The sequence below is a fragment of the Peromyscus eremicus genome, chromosome X, assembly GCF_949786415.1.
Source record: "Peromyscus eremicus chromosome X, PerEre_H2_v1, whole genome shotgun sequence".
NCBI lineage: Eukaryota > Metazoa > Chordata > Mammalia > Rodentia > Cricetidae > Peromyscus > Peromyscus eremicus.
In genome coordinates, this window is record NC_081439.1 from 82,425,862 (window position 1) to 82,442,131 (window position 16,270).

The following is a 16,270-nucleotide window of genomic DNA, read 5'->3' on the forward strand; positions in this document are numbered from 1 at the left end:
GCACCTGGCACATATGTGGTGCACTCACATACATTCAGGCAAAATACTCATACACAGAAAATAATAAAAATAAGTCTAAATTTAAAAATTCTATTTCTTGCTTGGAGGTGGTGGCACATGCCTTTAATCCTAGCAGTTGGAAGGCAGAAGCAGGCAGATCTACAAGTTGGAGGCCAGCCTGGTCTACAGAGCAAGTTCCACGATAGCCAGGGCTACATAGAGAAACCCTGTCTCGAAAGAACAACAACAAAAATTCTATTTCTTAGTACTTATCCTTGGAATATTCAGTATATCCCCATCTGTATTTCTGTTTGTTTGCTATATGTGGTATTACTTGACCCCAATTAGAAAGACAAAATCGGTATATTGGAATTAATTCTCATCTTTTTCTATCAGTTTTTAGTTATGTAATTTATACTTCAAGTTTATCTTCACTTCATTTGGTCTGTAGCCATAATCACATTTGTTTGCTCTCAGTGATATATTAATAGAAAATTTACACTAATTGCTATATTTTTAAGTATTTTTTATATTATAAGTACATTATTTCCCCCTTCTCCCTTCTCTTCCTCTAAACCCCTCCATGCACAGCCCCCCCCCCCACTTTTTCAAATTCATGGCTTCTTTTTCCTTAAATTTGTTATACACACACACACACACACACACACACACACACACACACACACACAGTCCATATAAGGTTTTTTGTATGTAATACGTTTTCAGAGATGACCATTTGGCACATCTTTTACTGTAGTTCTTCCTTCCCTGCGCCTCTGCCATCCTGGCCTTCATTTCCATCATTGTGAAGTTTCCTTTTCCATGGTTTCTCCCAAGGCCTGACAGTGAAGGGTTCCTGTTGATCTTGTCTTCCATCTTTCTTGAGCTCTCGCTTACTCACGTCATTTGTGTGAGCCATTTAATGAGTTTTCACCTACTTCGTGGTAACCCTTTTCGGAGAAATGTTCATCTGCCATCCACTTCCTGGCTCCCTTTGTTCACGTAGTACCTCTTCTTAGTTCCTATACATTCCGTTCTCAATCCTTGCTTTGAAGAAGGTACCTAAAGAAGGCTCATCAAGGATAAAGGCGCCGGTACTAAGTACCTTTGAGAGGTAACTGTGGGGTTATCGGAAATGTAGTCTCTTTAATCCTGCTAGTCTGAAGTTATCAAGCTGACAAATTACTTTCTGAACTAGGGTCTCTCTGATGTCTTATTTAGCCTAATTTATTTCTGTTTCTTGTAAACCAGCAGAGCCCATCCAGTTTGTGTTGTTAACTTTGTGCATGTCTCTCTCTCTTTTATTCAATTAATGAAAGGTACAAACATCCTATCATTTTCAGGCCCCTGTAGTTGTCTAGTGGCTGACTCAGAAAATGCAGCTTGAGAATTTCTGGAAAATTAACTGAACAGACTCTCAAGCGTAAAACCAATTTACAAGCCTACGGAGACATGTGTGATGGAGTCAGAGCCCGGTATACTGAGAGGCCTTGTTTGGGCAGAACCTCTATTTAGGCTCAGAGAGGCAAACACCTCCGTACTTTCTGCCAATCTTCCTAAGCTTTCTTGCCACAAGGTACAGGAACAAAGGTAATCACAACAGCTTCTTCCTGTGTGTGCAACCGAGGTTCTGCCAACTAAAAGCGGGAGAGATGGCATCCAAGGTGCTTAAACCACCCACTGCAGTCTTATTTGAAGTACTTCTCCTATCTTAATTTTCATAGCATTTATCACACTCCAGTATATTTCCTGTTGATTTTGACTATATTGCCTGCTGTATATTAAGCCCTACAAACACAGGAACAGAGCTGATTTTGTTTAGTATTGAATTTCCCTCTTCCTGGCAGCACAGATCACAAATGTATTGTCTTCCCACTTTCATTGTCCACTGTTCAGTCTGAAATTCTGACTTGGGAGGGAGTAGTTGACAGATAGAAGTAGTTTCAATAAATGTGCTTTTTTTTTTTTTTCGAGACAGGGTTTCTCCGTGTAGTGTTGGTGCCTGTCCTGGATCTCTCTCTGTAGACCAGGCTGGCCTCGATCCACTTTCCTCTGCCTCCTGAGTGCTGGGATTAAAGGCATGCACCACCACCGCCTGGCATAAATGTGCATTGTTTTTGCAAAGATGAAAGTGTAAAATATGCTAAGTAATACTTTATAGTATGGACCTGACTTGATATCACTTTCTGGAGTGTCAACTTTTCTGAACTTAATTAGGTTCTTCTGATGCAGTAGTTCTCACATGTTGGTGATTTTGCCCCCGCAGGGAGACATTTGCTAGTGTCTTTTTGTTTTGTTTAGTTGTCACAAAAAAAGGAGGAAAAGGTGCTACTGACTTCTTGTGGGTATAAACTAGAGATGCTGTAATAGGTAGGACAGTTACTGGTGCTAAAAAGTTAATAGTTGTGGGAGTTTTGTGTGTATGTGTGTGTGTATGTGTAGTGTGCAACATGTGTGTAGGTGCATGTGTGTGTTCAAGTGCATGCATGCACATGTGCAGGCCTGATTTTGGGTGTCTTATTTGATTATCCTTCACTTTACTGATTGAGGCAGGGTCTCTTGCTAAACCCAGAGACTGCCAATTCTGGCTACTCTATCTAGCTTGTCCTGGGAATCTCCTATCTCTGATTCTTGAAAGCTGGGGTTATAGGCAGTGGTGTGGCTGTCTGGCTTTCACATGGATCCTAGGGGTCAGAACTCTGGCACTTCTGCCTGCATGGCAAGTGTTTTATCCACTGAGCCACCCCTCTGGACTCAGAAACGTCAATAGTTTTGAAGTTGTGTACCCTATTGTTGAGATTACCCCTAACAATGCCCAAACCCCACTTATATCAATAATGACCTAATATAAAAGTGATATATACTCTTATCATTTGTACTGTCACCTTTCATCCTGTATGCTATCCTTGATGGTTGTGTTATTAGTTTTGTTTAATCATACAGTTGACAAGTCTTTTTAACCATTTAATTTATTTTTTGAGTTAGCATGCAAAGTAATGTATTTCATTATGCCATGATAGGTTGTTCTTATCCGTCCCCTCCCCCACTGCCTACTTTCATGCCCTCCTCCCCATCAGGCTGGTCTCCCACTCCCTCAAAATATTCTTCCCTTTTGCTTTCATGACAAATACATTCCATTATTTTCTTTTACCCCTTCCCACTTAAGGTTACTTACTCCCTTCTTGTGGTCTCCTTTCGGTTTTCATAAGTAAACACCAACATACACAGACAGACACAAACACACACTTAAACAGACATTTTGCATATGAGAGAAAAAAACATGGTGTCTGTCTTTCTGAGTCTGGCTTATTTTGCTCAGCCTAATTTTCCTGCAAATGTCATGATTTTATTTTCCTTTATGGCTGAATGTCTTAGAGTTTCTGTGATTTTTGTTTTGCTGTGATAAAACACGATGGCCCAAAGTAATTTCAAGAGGAAAGGGTTTATTTCAGCTTACAGTTCCACATCCCAGTTCATCATTGAGGGAGTCCGAGCAGGAACTCAAGCAGGGTAGGAATCGAGAGGCAGGAGCTAATGCAGAGGCCATGGAGGATTGTTCTTCACGCTTGCTCAGTCTGCTTTCTTATAGCACCCAGGCCCACCTGCCCGGGGTAGCACCTCCCACAGTAAGCTGGGCCCTCCCACACAAATCACCAATCAATAAAATGCACCACAGGCTTGCCCACAGACCAATCTGGTGAGGGAATTTTCTTAACTGAGGTTACGTCTTCCCAAATGACTCCAGTCTGTGTCAAGTTGACCTAAAAACTAACCAGCACATTGAATAAATTCAGTTTTGTATATGTATCACATTTTCTTCATTCATTCAGCTGTTGATGGAAATTTAGGATAGTTCCATTTCTTTTTTAAAAATTTAAAAGTAATTTTTTTGTGTGTATATATGTGTGTGCTATGACATTCATGTTTCAGTCAGAGAACAACTTGTGGGAGTTGATTCTGTCCTGCCACTTAGTGAGTCTTGTGGATTAAACTAAGGTAGTCATGCTTGGTAGCAAGGGCCACTGAGCAATCTTACCATCCCTGTGTCCATTCCTTAACCACTGTGAATGACTAGTCCAATAAACATGGATATACAAGCGTGTTTATATGTAAAATTCCTATCTGATACATGGATGTATTCTGTAGGCTATTTTTTCACAATGGCAGAGTTATGATCCTCAAAATTTGGTGCATATATATTACAATTGTTAGAACATTTTAAAAAAGAAATTTTGTTTTGAATTATGCCTATGTGCGTGTGTGTGTGTGTGTGTGTGTGTGTGTGTGTGTGTGTGTGTGTGTATTGGGGGGATGGGTAAATGTGAATGAATACAGGTGTCCTCTGAGGCCAGAAAAAGAGTGTCAGACTCCCTTTGGCTAGAGTTATAGGAAGCCATGAGACTTCTAACATGGGTGCTAGGAATTGAACTCAGGTCCTCTATAAAAGCAGTGCATGCTTTTAACCACTGAGTCATCTCTCTCAGCCCGTTATAACTTCTTAATGAATTGTTCCCTTTGTTCCTATGTAGTGGCCTTCGTCATCTCTTCTGATTATTTTTAGTTTAAAATTGACTATAAGTTATCAGAATAGCCAAGTCAGCTTGTTTTTACCTTCCTCTCTCTTGACAGAGTGATTTCCATTGTTTGACTCTAAGTCTTTGGGTCTCTTTGCCATTAACAAATATTTTTGAGCACTACTCAAAGAATTTGGCATTCAGTAGTGAGCAAGACAGAGGTAACTTTTTATTATACTTTTCTTGTGCAAAAGAAATAGTCAGTTAGAATAAGTATGATAGCTGAACTAAACTTGAATGTATAAACAATTTAATTTTATTTACTAATATTACAGCAATAGTTATTCCTTTTGTACTCCGTAAAACAGTGATAAACATTCTGCTGTGGGTGTGGGTGCTCTTTCTTTTGCCACTTACAGTCGTCTGCACCTCATGCGTCAGGCCTCCATCCATTAAGTCCAATGCCTGTGTGAACTACCAGGGATTTGGAAACAGTTTTCTAAAACTATGTAAGATGATTCCAGTTCTAGGATTACATGTTTCAAGAATGAGTTGCATTTATATCCATCTAAATAACTTCCATGATTATCAGCATCTAGGAGAGAAAGCTTGTTTCTTTTAGATCACAATAAAAAAGTAAACTGGAACTTACCTGCATGCAGATGTATATAAAAAGGAAAGCTCAGTGCTTTATTTCCATCAGAATGGTAAGATCTCTGATTGTAAGAGTCCTGAAGATATTAGTTTGACAAAGACACGATCTGCTATTATTATTTTAGTTTAATCATACAGCCATTCATGCAATCAACAAATAGAACCTAAATCTTTCCTGAGTTGTGAGGGGATTATCTTCACATCCACTCAGTCACTTCAGACTGTCTTGGGAGCCATGTAGCTGTGTTCTATTTTCCTACTGTCTTTTGCTATGGCCAAGCCAAGTACAATGTATAAATCAGCCACAGAGAATTATTTCACCCTAGGGCTATTTATCTGTATCTCTCTGAGTAACTTGTAAATTTTTCAAGCCTGCCCCTTTCTATGTAAAGTGGTCAGATCCTAGGGACATCTGAGGTTGGCTTTTGTTTTAGTTCAGCCTACAATAGTTGCTTGGAAATATTCTAAGCTCCAAGGTCAAGGGTATTATGACACTTAGAAAAACTGTTCTCACACTCAAGACTCAATAGATTATTTTCCTTTATGTTCCATCAAATGCTCTCTGCCTCAATTAGCTGCACTTTGGGAGCAAACACAATTTTGCTTGGTGTATCTGTTATCTATTGGTACATAAGAACCACTCCAAAACTCAGTGGCTTTGAACGGTCACTCTAATTGCTTTTTAGTGTATGGATCAGTAATTTGTGCTAGGCTTCCCTTGTTAGTTCTGCTGCTGTTTCCTGAAGTCATTTAACATGGCTAGAGTCAGCCAGCAGATCAGATGGGGGCTAGTTTCCTGTAGCTAGGGATGTAGCTATCAAGTGGAAATAAAGGGTGCTTAGTTAAAATTCATTTCCAGATGAACAATTAACATTTTAAGTTAAAGTATATTCCATACATCTGTGATACACACAGACAGACAGACACACACACACACACACACAAATTTAGCTGATGTTCAACTGAAATTTAAATTTAACCGGAAGTCCCTTATTTTATCTGGCAACTCCTTTGTATTTTCAGTTAGAATAGCTCATCTCCATTTTACATCAGCCACAGATTACTGTGGGCAGCTCCACACGTGATGGTTTCAGAGGAGGAAGAGCGCACGCCTCACTCAAAATGTACTATCGAAGCTGCTTCTTGGCATATGTTTGCCAAAGTTTAAACTGATCCACACAAATCATACACTTCAGCCCAAGTCCAAATGGAAGCGAACTAAGCAGTGGTAATGATAGAGACATGTCTCACTGGGAGCCGTTATTATAAAGCACTTTTAAGGAGAGACTACCAGAAGAAGGGGTATTCTTAAGGATTTAGAAGTATTCATGCGCTAACATTTCACAATCAGTGTTATGAATAAGAAGTCAATCTGATGTCAATCTGATATGTGAGAGAATCTTTTAGGGTCATTTTTCAATGTTCATTTTTCTAAAATTTCTTGAGGAAATGTTTAGATAAGGGCACTCTTTTTTTGTTGTATTAGGTACACAATATAGCTTTCTTTTTAATTAAAAAAGAGTACAGAGAAAAGTTATGGTGATCTAAGTATAAGTAAAACATAATAAGAAACATTAATATACTGTAATATTTCATTGTAATCTCTAAGAATAATTAATAAAATTGAGCTGCTTGCATTGTTAGGGTCACATTTTCTGACATTTCCTTCCAGACACAAATGTTACTGCAAAATTGATGCACACCTTTCAGTAGGCCATTTAACATTTTTCTAGAAATATATGTATCCAAAATAATATATAGTATTATTTCAGATATTTAAAATTATATAAATGTCATTTTGCTGCATCTTTCTGCAAATTGAGTATTTCACTAAACCTTAGGTACTGGAGAATTATCTAGATCGATACAGAGATCTAGTACACTTATTTTTTTACTGTTTTATAAATTTGGTTACATAAATACATGACACATTGCTTATTCAAAAACCTCCAGTAGACATCAACATTTCACTGAAGCAGAGCCCGTTCAGATCAGAAAGAAGACAAATATGCACTTCAGCATCAATGCCTTTGTTCTGGAGGTCCTTGACAGTGCAAAGAGATAAGTAAAGGGAATGAACTATGTATGAACTATTGGATAGCAAGAGATAAAACTGCCATAATTTGTAAACTACGTTTATCTACATAGGAAGTCAGAGAGAATAAAGAGGCAAAATAGTAAAAATGATGAGTTTACCGAAAGAAACTGACTACAGAATAATGTTACATAAATACCTGTTATATCAACCAAGAATAATTGTTGCTTAGTAAATTTATTTTTGAATGGAAAAGAAATCCATAAGTATTCCTTTAAATTTAAAAGGAAAGGATCTTGGCAAAATTAACCTTTGCTGTTTCAATATACCTGACAGCATAAAAAAATTCTATGTCCTACTTTGGGGGGTATTTATAGATATTTGACACTACATTAGAAAACGTATAATTGCATAGGCTAGACTATAATATGGCACATAGAATTTTTATGATGGCAGAACAGCACAGTATTCTGAAACTTAATATGTCTTGAAGACACAAGACTTTGGCAGAGGAAATATATCAGTGCCTGATTTCCCACAATGTTAAAGTCAGCAGAATGATGCTTCCTAAGCTTCCCACAGGCTCCAATATACTTGAGAGAGTAGCTAGGCAGAGGCCTGTTCCCAAGCACTTAAAGGAACCCTCCTCACCAAAACACATACCACTTGCATTGGGCCACCCAAGAAGCTGAGGCTCCTCAAGCCAACTAGAGTAGCCTAGGAGAAAGGAGTGTGTCTCAAGGGGCTTCAGTGTCAGGAAGCCACAGACACATGCTGGGTTTGGTGGATAAAGATGCTACACTAGGCTATGAATGGACTATTCAACCAGTGACGGCAGGGCCCTCAACTGTCCGTGCAGGAGAAGACATATCACATTACTATAGCACATCTCGCTGAACAGAACATTTATTTTTTGCTTTTGTTTGTTTTCTCTTGCCTTTTGAGACAGAGTCTCTACATCGTCCTCTGGTAACTCACAGAGACCTGCCTGCCTCTACCTCCTGGGATTAAAGGCGTGCTTCATGACTGCCCAGCCTAACAGTAGACTTCTTAGCAGATCCATAAGTCAAAACTTGAAATAAGACGGCACAAGATAGCTGACAAAACTATTAAGGGGACACATTCTGTAATCAAAGAGTGTCAAAAGAGATCCATTACCACCACCACCCCGCCCCCTCCCCCCAAAAAAATCATGAAAACAGACTCAATCAAGAAAAATGAAGCTCTCGGCCTGGAGCAAAGATATCTGGAGAATGGCAGATTGTAAATGACAAATGCCACATCTGGCGCAGAGGGGAAAAGTTATGTTCTGCAGGGCTGTATTGGACTCTGATTCAGTGTCTTCCTGAACCTCACACCTACCAGCTGAATTTAGTATGTTGCTAAAATCGGTAGCATTGGGCTTCTCAACAGGCTCCGCAGAGGCTGGAGTAGGTCCTGAGAGGCTTCAGGGTAAAGGCTTGTAAATATTCACCAAAGAAACTCTCCCCACCAACACATCACCACAAGGAAAGCAGGAGCAAGTACACACTGCTGTTTGCTGCAGACCCTACCAGTGTCTTTTAATCAGACAGTGTTAATGGACAGAGAGAGACATGGTGACGGCAATACTTGTGCATAAAAAGCATTTAAACATGAGTGTTTTGCAGTCAAAACTGCTGTGATTGTGACACAAAGAGTTAAGTAAGGGTGAATGTTTCCAGAGTGGAATAACCAACAGGAAAGCTGCAATCCTGCCTGCGTTTCCAGGGAACGGAGTACAGGGGCCTCAAAGCACACAATCCCCAGGAACAACAGGTGCCAGGGGAGGGCACCAGAACCAGTGTGGAGAAACTGTGCCCTCGGGCACCACACACGAAGGTGCTCATGAGAAGCAGCAGCAGCAAGCCCAGAGCTCTTTCAGGAACTGGAAGGCAGTCTGCAGCGGGCTCACATGACAGAAGAGACAGCTCAGGCCATGCAGGGTACAGCTCTGTAGACCGGGGGCGGCAGGGCAGCATGGTTGACCTAGTTCAGTGTTTGGGGTGGGAAAGCCCAGCAGCAGACAGGCCCATTTTGTGATCCAGAGCTATTTTGATCTTGCATTGTCTGTGCCAACAGGATGGGGTCCCAGGGGTCTTGTTTCACAACTCTCTTCAGATGCCTCCCGAATCAGACACCCCACACACACACCGTGAAACGGGCCTCCTGCTTAGGCTCCAAGAGACCACCAGTCAAGCAATGAGGGGACAGACAAGAAAGCTCTGCATCCAGACCCAAGCCATGTTTTCAGGAGCGCACTACCAGCAAATGAACAGGAGGGGGCGACCTGGACCAGGACCATGCTTGTAGAGGAGCAGCTTTGGTGGCAGGTGGCTTTCCTGGGGCACAGCTGCTCAGGAGGTGTGCTAGGAGCCTCTGAGGCCCTAGCTGAGTTAGGAGACAGCTGCAGTGTTCAAGCCTCAAGTGCCTGGGAGATGCTGGACCATGGCACACCACCGACCGGAAACTTGGAGTTCTGTGTGTGATGTGCAGAGGAGTAGGGAGGCGCATGCTGGGCCAGGAGCTCCAGCAAGGACAGGAGCCTCTGCCTTGCCTCTGTGCTGAGGTTAAAGAGGCCTAGCAGTGAGCTGTCACTGAACACAGCACTGGCAAGGCACACTGGACCAGGACAAGAGGATGCGGGTGTGTGCACAAAATCCTCCTTCAATGTACATCACCCAGCCAAAACGTGGATCACTGGGCTCAAAGGGACTGTGGGTGGGGGGCAGGGGAGGCCACCTGCTGGGGAAGACTCCACCAGCAGCTGTTGGGAGACAAGACAGGCAAGGCAGCCTGAGGCACAATCTGTGATGGCTGTGTGGTGTGGCAATAATTATGATAGGCCACTGGCTTTATCCAGTTTCCCAGAACCTTGGAGATGGTCAGTATCCACTCTTGGTTGGACAACTTCCCGGAGTTGGTTCAGGGGCCTGGCAGGCACCCCAGCATACTGGTCACCACGGAATGCTGCTGGGAACAGGGTACAAACAGGAGAGTTGGAACTCAAATGGTGCATGGAGGCAGAAGAGGGGATGAAAGCTCTGGAGAGATGCACGGAGGAGAGCAGGCTGAAGGCAGGGCACTGTGCACACAGACCACTGGTGCACAGGGCACAGTGGCCCAGAACAGCACCCCAGGGACATCCAGCAGTACATGACACCTGTCCTGCAGCAGCAGCAGCAGCAGCAGCAGCAGCAGCAGCATGGCGTCACAAGGGGAGCACTCACAAGGGGAGCACGTGTGCCTCCTGCTTTGCCATGGCTTTGAGAAGGTGTCCACTGCCCCACACATGGCAACCATGCAGGGAAGCTAGCCTGGGTGAGGCAGGAGCTAAGGGAAGTTGGGAGAAGTTTGAAAAAGGGCAGGGTGTGTGTGTGTGTGTGTGTGTGTGTGTGTGTGTGTGTGTGTGAGAGAGAGAGAGAGAGAGAGAGAGAGAGAGAGAGAGAGAGAGAGAGAGAGAGAGAGAGAGAGTTGGGCAGGCGTGAACTCATGACTCAGTGCATAGGGGCCTCCTCTTCCTCGCAGGGGTATGCGGATCTCAGAGACAGCATGGCTGTGTGGATCTCTGCAGGCCAGTCATGCACAGCACTGACAGCATCCTCCCCACTGTCCTTGTGGGGGGTTCCTGGATGCTCCACCTCTAGGAAGGGCTAGGGAAGAGAGGAGGTTCCCCAAAAGTGGAGCAGCTGCCAACCCTCTCACCCTGCCAGGAAGCAGTGCTTAGGATCCCAAGGAAGGAAGGGAGGCAGGAAGTGGTTTTGACAGCACCTTAAGGGGACAGATAGACATGGATCAAGCAGGGGCCAGCCAAGTGGTAATCCCTCCTGGGAGAATCCTCTGCCAGATGGGCACAGGTGGGTGACAGAGCCACTGCGGGATGCACAGAGAGAAATGCCATGGGCTGGAGCCTTCAGCCCAAGGAGGCCAGTCAAGAAGACCTCTTGCTTAAGGGCTCCCTGTACTCAGGGCCCCAGGGTGCCTGCTTCAAGGGTGTTGTCTCCTCTACTTCCCTACCCACACCTTAAATCTACCCCTGCCCCCACCCTGCCCTGTGCCCCTCTCTTGAAGCCTGTTTATCCTGAGCCCAGCAGTCCCTTTCTGCCCCTGCCTCCTGGGAGCACTGGTGAATGCACCTGTCAGGGAGCAGGGGCCCCAGACAGCTGGACTGAGTGGTGTATTGTGTCTCCCTGTTTGTGCAGACCGCGAACTCAAAGATGAGTCCAGTGCCCCCTTTTCATTTTCTTGCCAATCAAAGCACACAAGTTTATTGATGATACACACAGGTGGGGGCTCGGGTGGAAGAGGGTCAGTCGGTACATCGGACAGGAGGGGAGTGTATTTCTTTGATTAACATGCTAGCCATTCATCAGCTAGTGTAGAAAAGAGGAGAGGGGAACTACTTCAACCAAAGCAGAGGCAGCAGATGCAAGCTGGCCACAAGCTCCCATGTGGGTGTCATTTCTGCTAAGTGGTCCCGCTTAGACAGGACAGCACTCGTGATGCTGTGATTTGATGTTCCTTATCTGCAGCTAGCAGCCAACAGGGTGATCCCTCCACCCTTTACTGCAGGAGGAAGGCTGCAAGGGAGCAATTTACAATGCGTTTTACCTGCAGACTACAAAACCCAGAAGTTGCCCAGGGCTCTGGGGAGCTCTGCCTGGCCAAGGAGAGTGTGGCCCTCCATTTAGGGGTTGGAACTTTCGCCCAAGGAGGAGCTCACTGGCTAAGGTGCACCCTTGCCTGCACCCTCTGCAGCTTCTTTCCCTCCCTCAGGAAACTGCTCGGGCTCTGGGTGGATTCGGTCTCCTTCTGCTCGAGACAGCCACTTATGGGGAGAGGGCTTCCAGGAGCACCTCTCTGCTCCCACTTCTGATAAAGGGGAGCATGGATGAGGACAGCATTTGGGCAGCCAGCACTTCCCCTGCCAACACTGGCTTTTCAGGCAAACCCATCAGTGCTTCCAAACCCTCAACCTGTGCACATTCACTTCCCTGGGATATCAAAGGAAACTTCGGGTCTGAAACCGACTTGGCAAGCATGTTATTAATAACTGTCATGCTGATTAGCAGATCTAATCCGGCCTGCTGCAGAAATGACTTGCAGCAACGTAACACGGTCTCTGGACACACTTCATCGATGTACATCTTAATCTGGCCCTGATTTCCCATACTGGTGTTCGGATTTTCCGGGACACACAATGCCTTCTCCCTCACAGTGGGCTGGGGGGTGGGGATCCCATTTCCAAGCACTGAGAGGCTGGCCAAATGTCTACCGACATTGTGGCTAAGGGAAAAGACAGCATTTGTGGGCTCGGTGAACATTTTTTTTCCTTGAATGGAAGCACACTTGGTCAGGTCAAGAGCACAATTGAAGGATTTAAAGCTTTGAGCACCCCATGTATTTTTATGTTCGTAAGGGAATGGTCGTTGTTTGGTTGGGTGTGCTCTGTTTGCCTTTCCACCACCTGAATGTCTGTCCTCAGTCCCACCTGGGGCCCCAGGTTCATCCCAGACCCCATCCTCACTCCAGGGCCGAGCCATTGTTGTGAAATCAAACCAATTGTCTGCCTCCTCTTCATCCAGATTCTGCTCATCATCCCATTCATCTTCCTCCTCATCCTCCAATTGGTTACTTCCATGTCTTCCCATGGTTAGTTTGTACATGCAGTAGCAGGCACCAGCCCCAATCATCAGTCCTGCTGCCATCCAACCCATTTCCCGGGCCCGACCCATACTTAGATGGGTGTGAGCCTTTGGGCCAGAAAGGAGAGGGTCTTTCTTCACCTGATTGAAGAGAACTCTCAGTGGTTGTGTGAATAACGGTGCAGGCCAGTAATCTTCAGCCTCTCCTAGGCTTCTGTGATTCTTGTGATGACTCTAAGGGTGAGAGAGAGAGAGAGAGAGAGAGAGAGAGAGAGAGAGAGAGAGAGAGAGAGAGAGAGAGCGAGCATTAGGGCTCTGAGCTGTGACTGGGTTCATATCTGCCCAGACAGATGAGTTCGAATTCTTGTTGAGAAAGTTGGATTATTAGGTAATGATTTCAATTTTCTTCTCTGTCTTCCCATATCTACCCTCAGGATCTACTTTTATGCTTCCAGGATTCTCAGAGTCAGCCAGGAGAGATGACTGTAATGTGATAGGTGGGCAGGTGACAGAGCCAGCTAACCTCATGCGGTCTCCTTTACCACCCACCTACTTTCTCTCCTCCTCCTCCTCCCCATCCGAAAATCATAGCATGTTTTTTAACCAACCTCTCAAACATCAAGTGAATTCCTTTTTCTTCTGATGTCTTCGCTGTATTCCCTCCACGGTGATAGATGGACGGAGCCTGGCCAAAGGACAATCGAAAAGCGATGTAGATAGCAATAGAGAACTGAAAGTGTAGTTGGACAGATCTAACTACACTGATAGGCGCTTTTCTGAATTTGGGAGTTTTGAGTAAAAATAATTTCTCACACCCTCCCGACTTTGCTAACGAGGGCCTCCCCGCCCCCTCCTCGTCCGCCATTTCCCCAGCAAAGGCCGCCACACCCCTTTCCCTGCACCGAAATGGGAGGGGGTGTGGAGAAAGAAGGGGCCAGGAGAGGGCGACTAGGACCTGGCCCGCAAAGATCCCAGCCCCCTCTTCTTCCACCCCCTCCTTAGGTTCGGAATGAATCCCACCTTCAAACCTGCAGCAAGGTTCCAATCAAAGCGCTTTTCTCCCTCCTCTCTAGCCAAGGCTTGAGCTGAGACCTAAAGACCTGCAAACGGACAGGGGACTGGGGGTTGGGGGTGGGGGACGCAGTGCTTCGGTGGACTGACCAGCACCCAGGACACGGTGACCGGATTGTGGAGCCTTTCTTGGCTTGGATTTTGTGCAACCGCCGTTCACCCCTCTCACCCCAACCTGAAGCCCGCCACTTCTCCCTATTAAAAGAACCGAGGGTGGGATGTGGGTCGGGGGCTAGGTATTTAAAAAGTAGGTGAGAAAGGGACATAGCCCTTATCTGCGGAACTTGAACGCGCTATGCTCTTGGCCCTTTCCCACCCCATCACCTTCCAAGCAGCTTCCACCGACCTGTGCGGTCCCAGCGAGTTTCCTTCTCCTTCACGCGCCTGCAGAGTAATAGGGGGTTGGTACCCAGTCAGAGGCGACTAACAGGACTTCGGCTCTAGGCGGCTCTCGGTCACGTGACAGCCACGTCACCAGTGAGCTCTAGCCCCCAATTTCCACTCCCACAAGCAGTGCGGCAGGCGCCAGTAGACTCCGTACCTCCCCCAATACTTGGGGCCCTGTTAGTCTTTTTCTCTACAACAATACCAGAAAACAGAAGTTACCGTTTCTTGTGTTTGAGTTTGACTTTCTCGAATTACCATGCATTCACACTTTCTTCTTGGGGGAACTGTCTGGTCCTTTCGTTGACTTTCAAACTCCTGCATCCATTTCTTTAATTCTATCCCTCTTTATTTTCAGTCTCAGTATCAAAGTTGGGGAGAGGGAGCAGAAAAGGAATCCTAGATATGAGTGGAATTTGTATTAACACTTTTGATCCACTTATGTTTTATTTCATCTCTACTATTGGATAGACTATCATTTTGTAATCATAAGACAAAATGAAGCTATTTCTACTTGGATAGATAAACAAATTCCAATCGTTTAAATTTTATGTAAAAAAGAAATTAAGATTTTTTTCCAGTTGATAGCGAGATCTCACTGATTTGGCAAAGTTAATTAGTACAATACCAAAAATATTTTCTTTTAAATAGCAGCTGTAAAATAGCATCTTACAGTTTTTTAAAACATATCCTTACAAACAAAACCAGCATGCTTTGAGTATGACCGACAAAACATAAATGGATCAGTAATGAGGTCAGTGTTCAAGTTTTGACCATTTTAGATGTGTGAGCCGTTTATTTGCCCCCTTTTTTTAGCCTGAGTGAACTCACAGGTGTCAGATGATTGAGATCTTGTACAAGGTTCAATAATGACTTTCAGTCTTACCCAAAAGATAGATTTTATTCAGACACCAATTTAGGTTTTAGATAAACTTTGCAAATTAGTGACATCACAGATTACCTGCTTTTCAAAGGGATTCACATTCTGTACTATAGTTTCACGATGCAACCCATGAACCACCCTGAAATTGGGGGTCTCTCTGCTATCACATTGACGAGAGTTGTACTTGACAGGTGAAGATTTCAAATCACCATAAGACTAGTGAGGTCTCCTTAGTTCTGCCATTCATGTACTGTGTCACCGTATCATAAATGATGAGTCTTCAGCATTTTCCACTGACAATGGGGATGAGGGTCTGTGGATGACTGTAGATTGTCAACACACTGGTGACATCAATTTCTCTCCCCTCTCATAGGTACACGAACGAAATACAGGATCTCAAGTAGTCCCCAGGACAAAAGAGGCCTTTTCACTCCCTGCCTTCCCTAATAATTTTACTGTACCACCCTCACAAACCCCTCAGAACTCAGGGACAAAATATGCGAGAGTGAGTCCCCAGGAGCCACCTGTTCACTGCTGGGAGTCATACTCTAAATATAGACCCCCCCAGGCTGCTTCCTTCTTAGAATATTGAAATTTGAGTCGCCAGCCAGCCGGAGGCCCTCCCTGTGAGGGGCCCTGTGTGGAGGAGGCCCTTGCAGGAGGTGAGCCAGGGAGTGCTTAATGCCTTGTTGGCAAATAGAAGAACATATCACTCCTCCCCAGTTTTCCTAACAACCAGGCTCTTTTACCAACACCATGTCCCATTTCCCCCACCTCTCTACTTTGTTTGCTTTGCCACCGTGCCCTTATGCTGTCTTTCTGTGATTGTCTTAGATAAGTGAATTCTGTCTCCGAAAACTTAGGAACAAAACACTCAGATTAAACTGTGATTTTAGCTTTTGGCCACTATGAACTTACACAAGAGACTCCTGTTTATTTTGAATATAAACATGAGGAAGAACTAAGAAATATGCAGAGCTTAATAAAGGCAGGTGATTGGTTCAGCAATGTGAGTGAGCTCATTTTCACATTTTATCAAGTTTCAGGGACAAAAGCTTCACGCCTC

At 44.5% G+C, this 16,270-nt stretch overlaps 1 protein-coding gene across 2 annotated transcripts; it reads right to left on the minus strand.

The window, feature by feature from the left end:
• Positions 1-11,455: 11,455 nt before the first annotated feature.
• LOC131899384 (protein ARMCX6-like) lies at positions 11,456-14,390 on the minus strand. 2 transcript variants are annotated; one of them, XM_059250821.1, is made up of 4 exons: positions 14,284-14,370; positions 13,887-13,966; positions 13,475-13,551; positions 11,456-13,100 (listed from the first exon to the last, which is right to left on the minus strand). In XM_059250821.1, exon 4 carries the CDS (start codon positions 12,954-12,956, stop codon positions 12,051-12,053), a length of 906 nt encoding a protein of 301 aa, XP_059106804.1. In that variant the 5' UTR covers positions 12,957-13,100; positions 13,475-13,551; positions 13,887-13,966; positions 14,284-14,370; the 3' UTR covers positions 11,456-12,050. The 2 variants fall into 2 exon arrangements, with proteins under 2 accessions (XP_059106804.1, XP_059106803.1); XM_059250820.1 differs by lacking the exon at positions 13,887-13,966 and having other exon boundaries at positions 14,284-14,390.
• Positions 14,391-16,270: the final 1,880 nt, after the last annotated feature.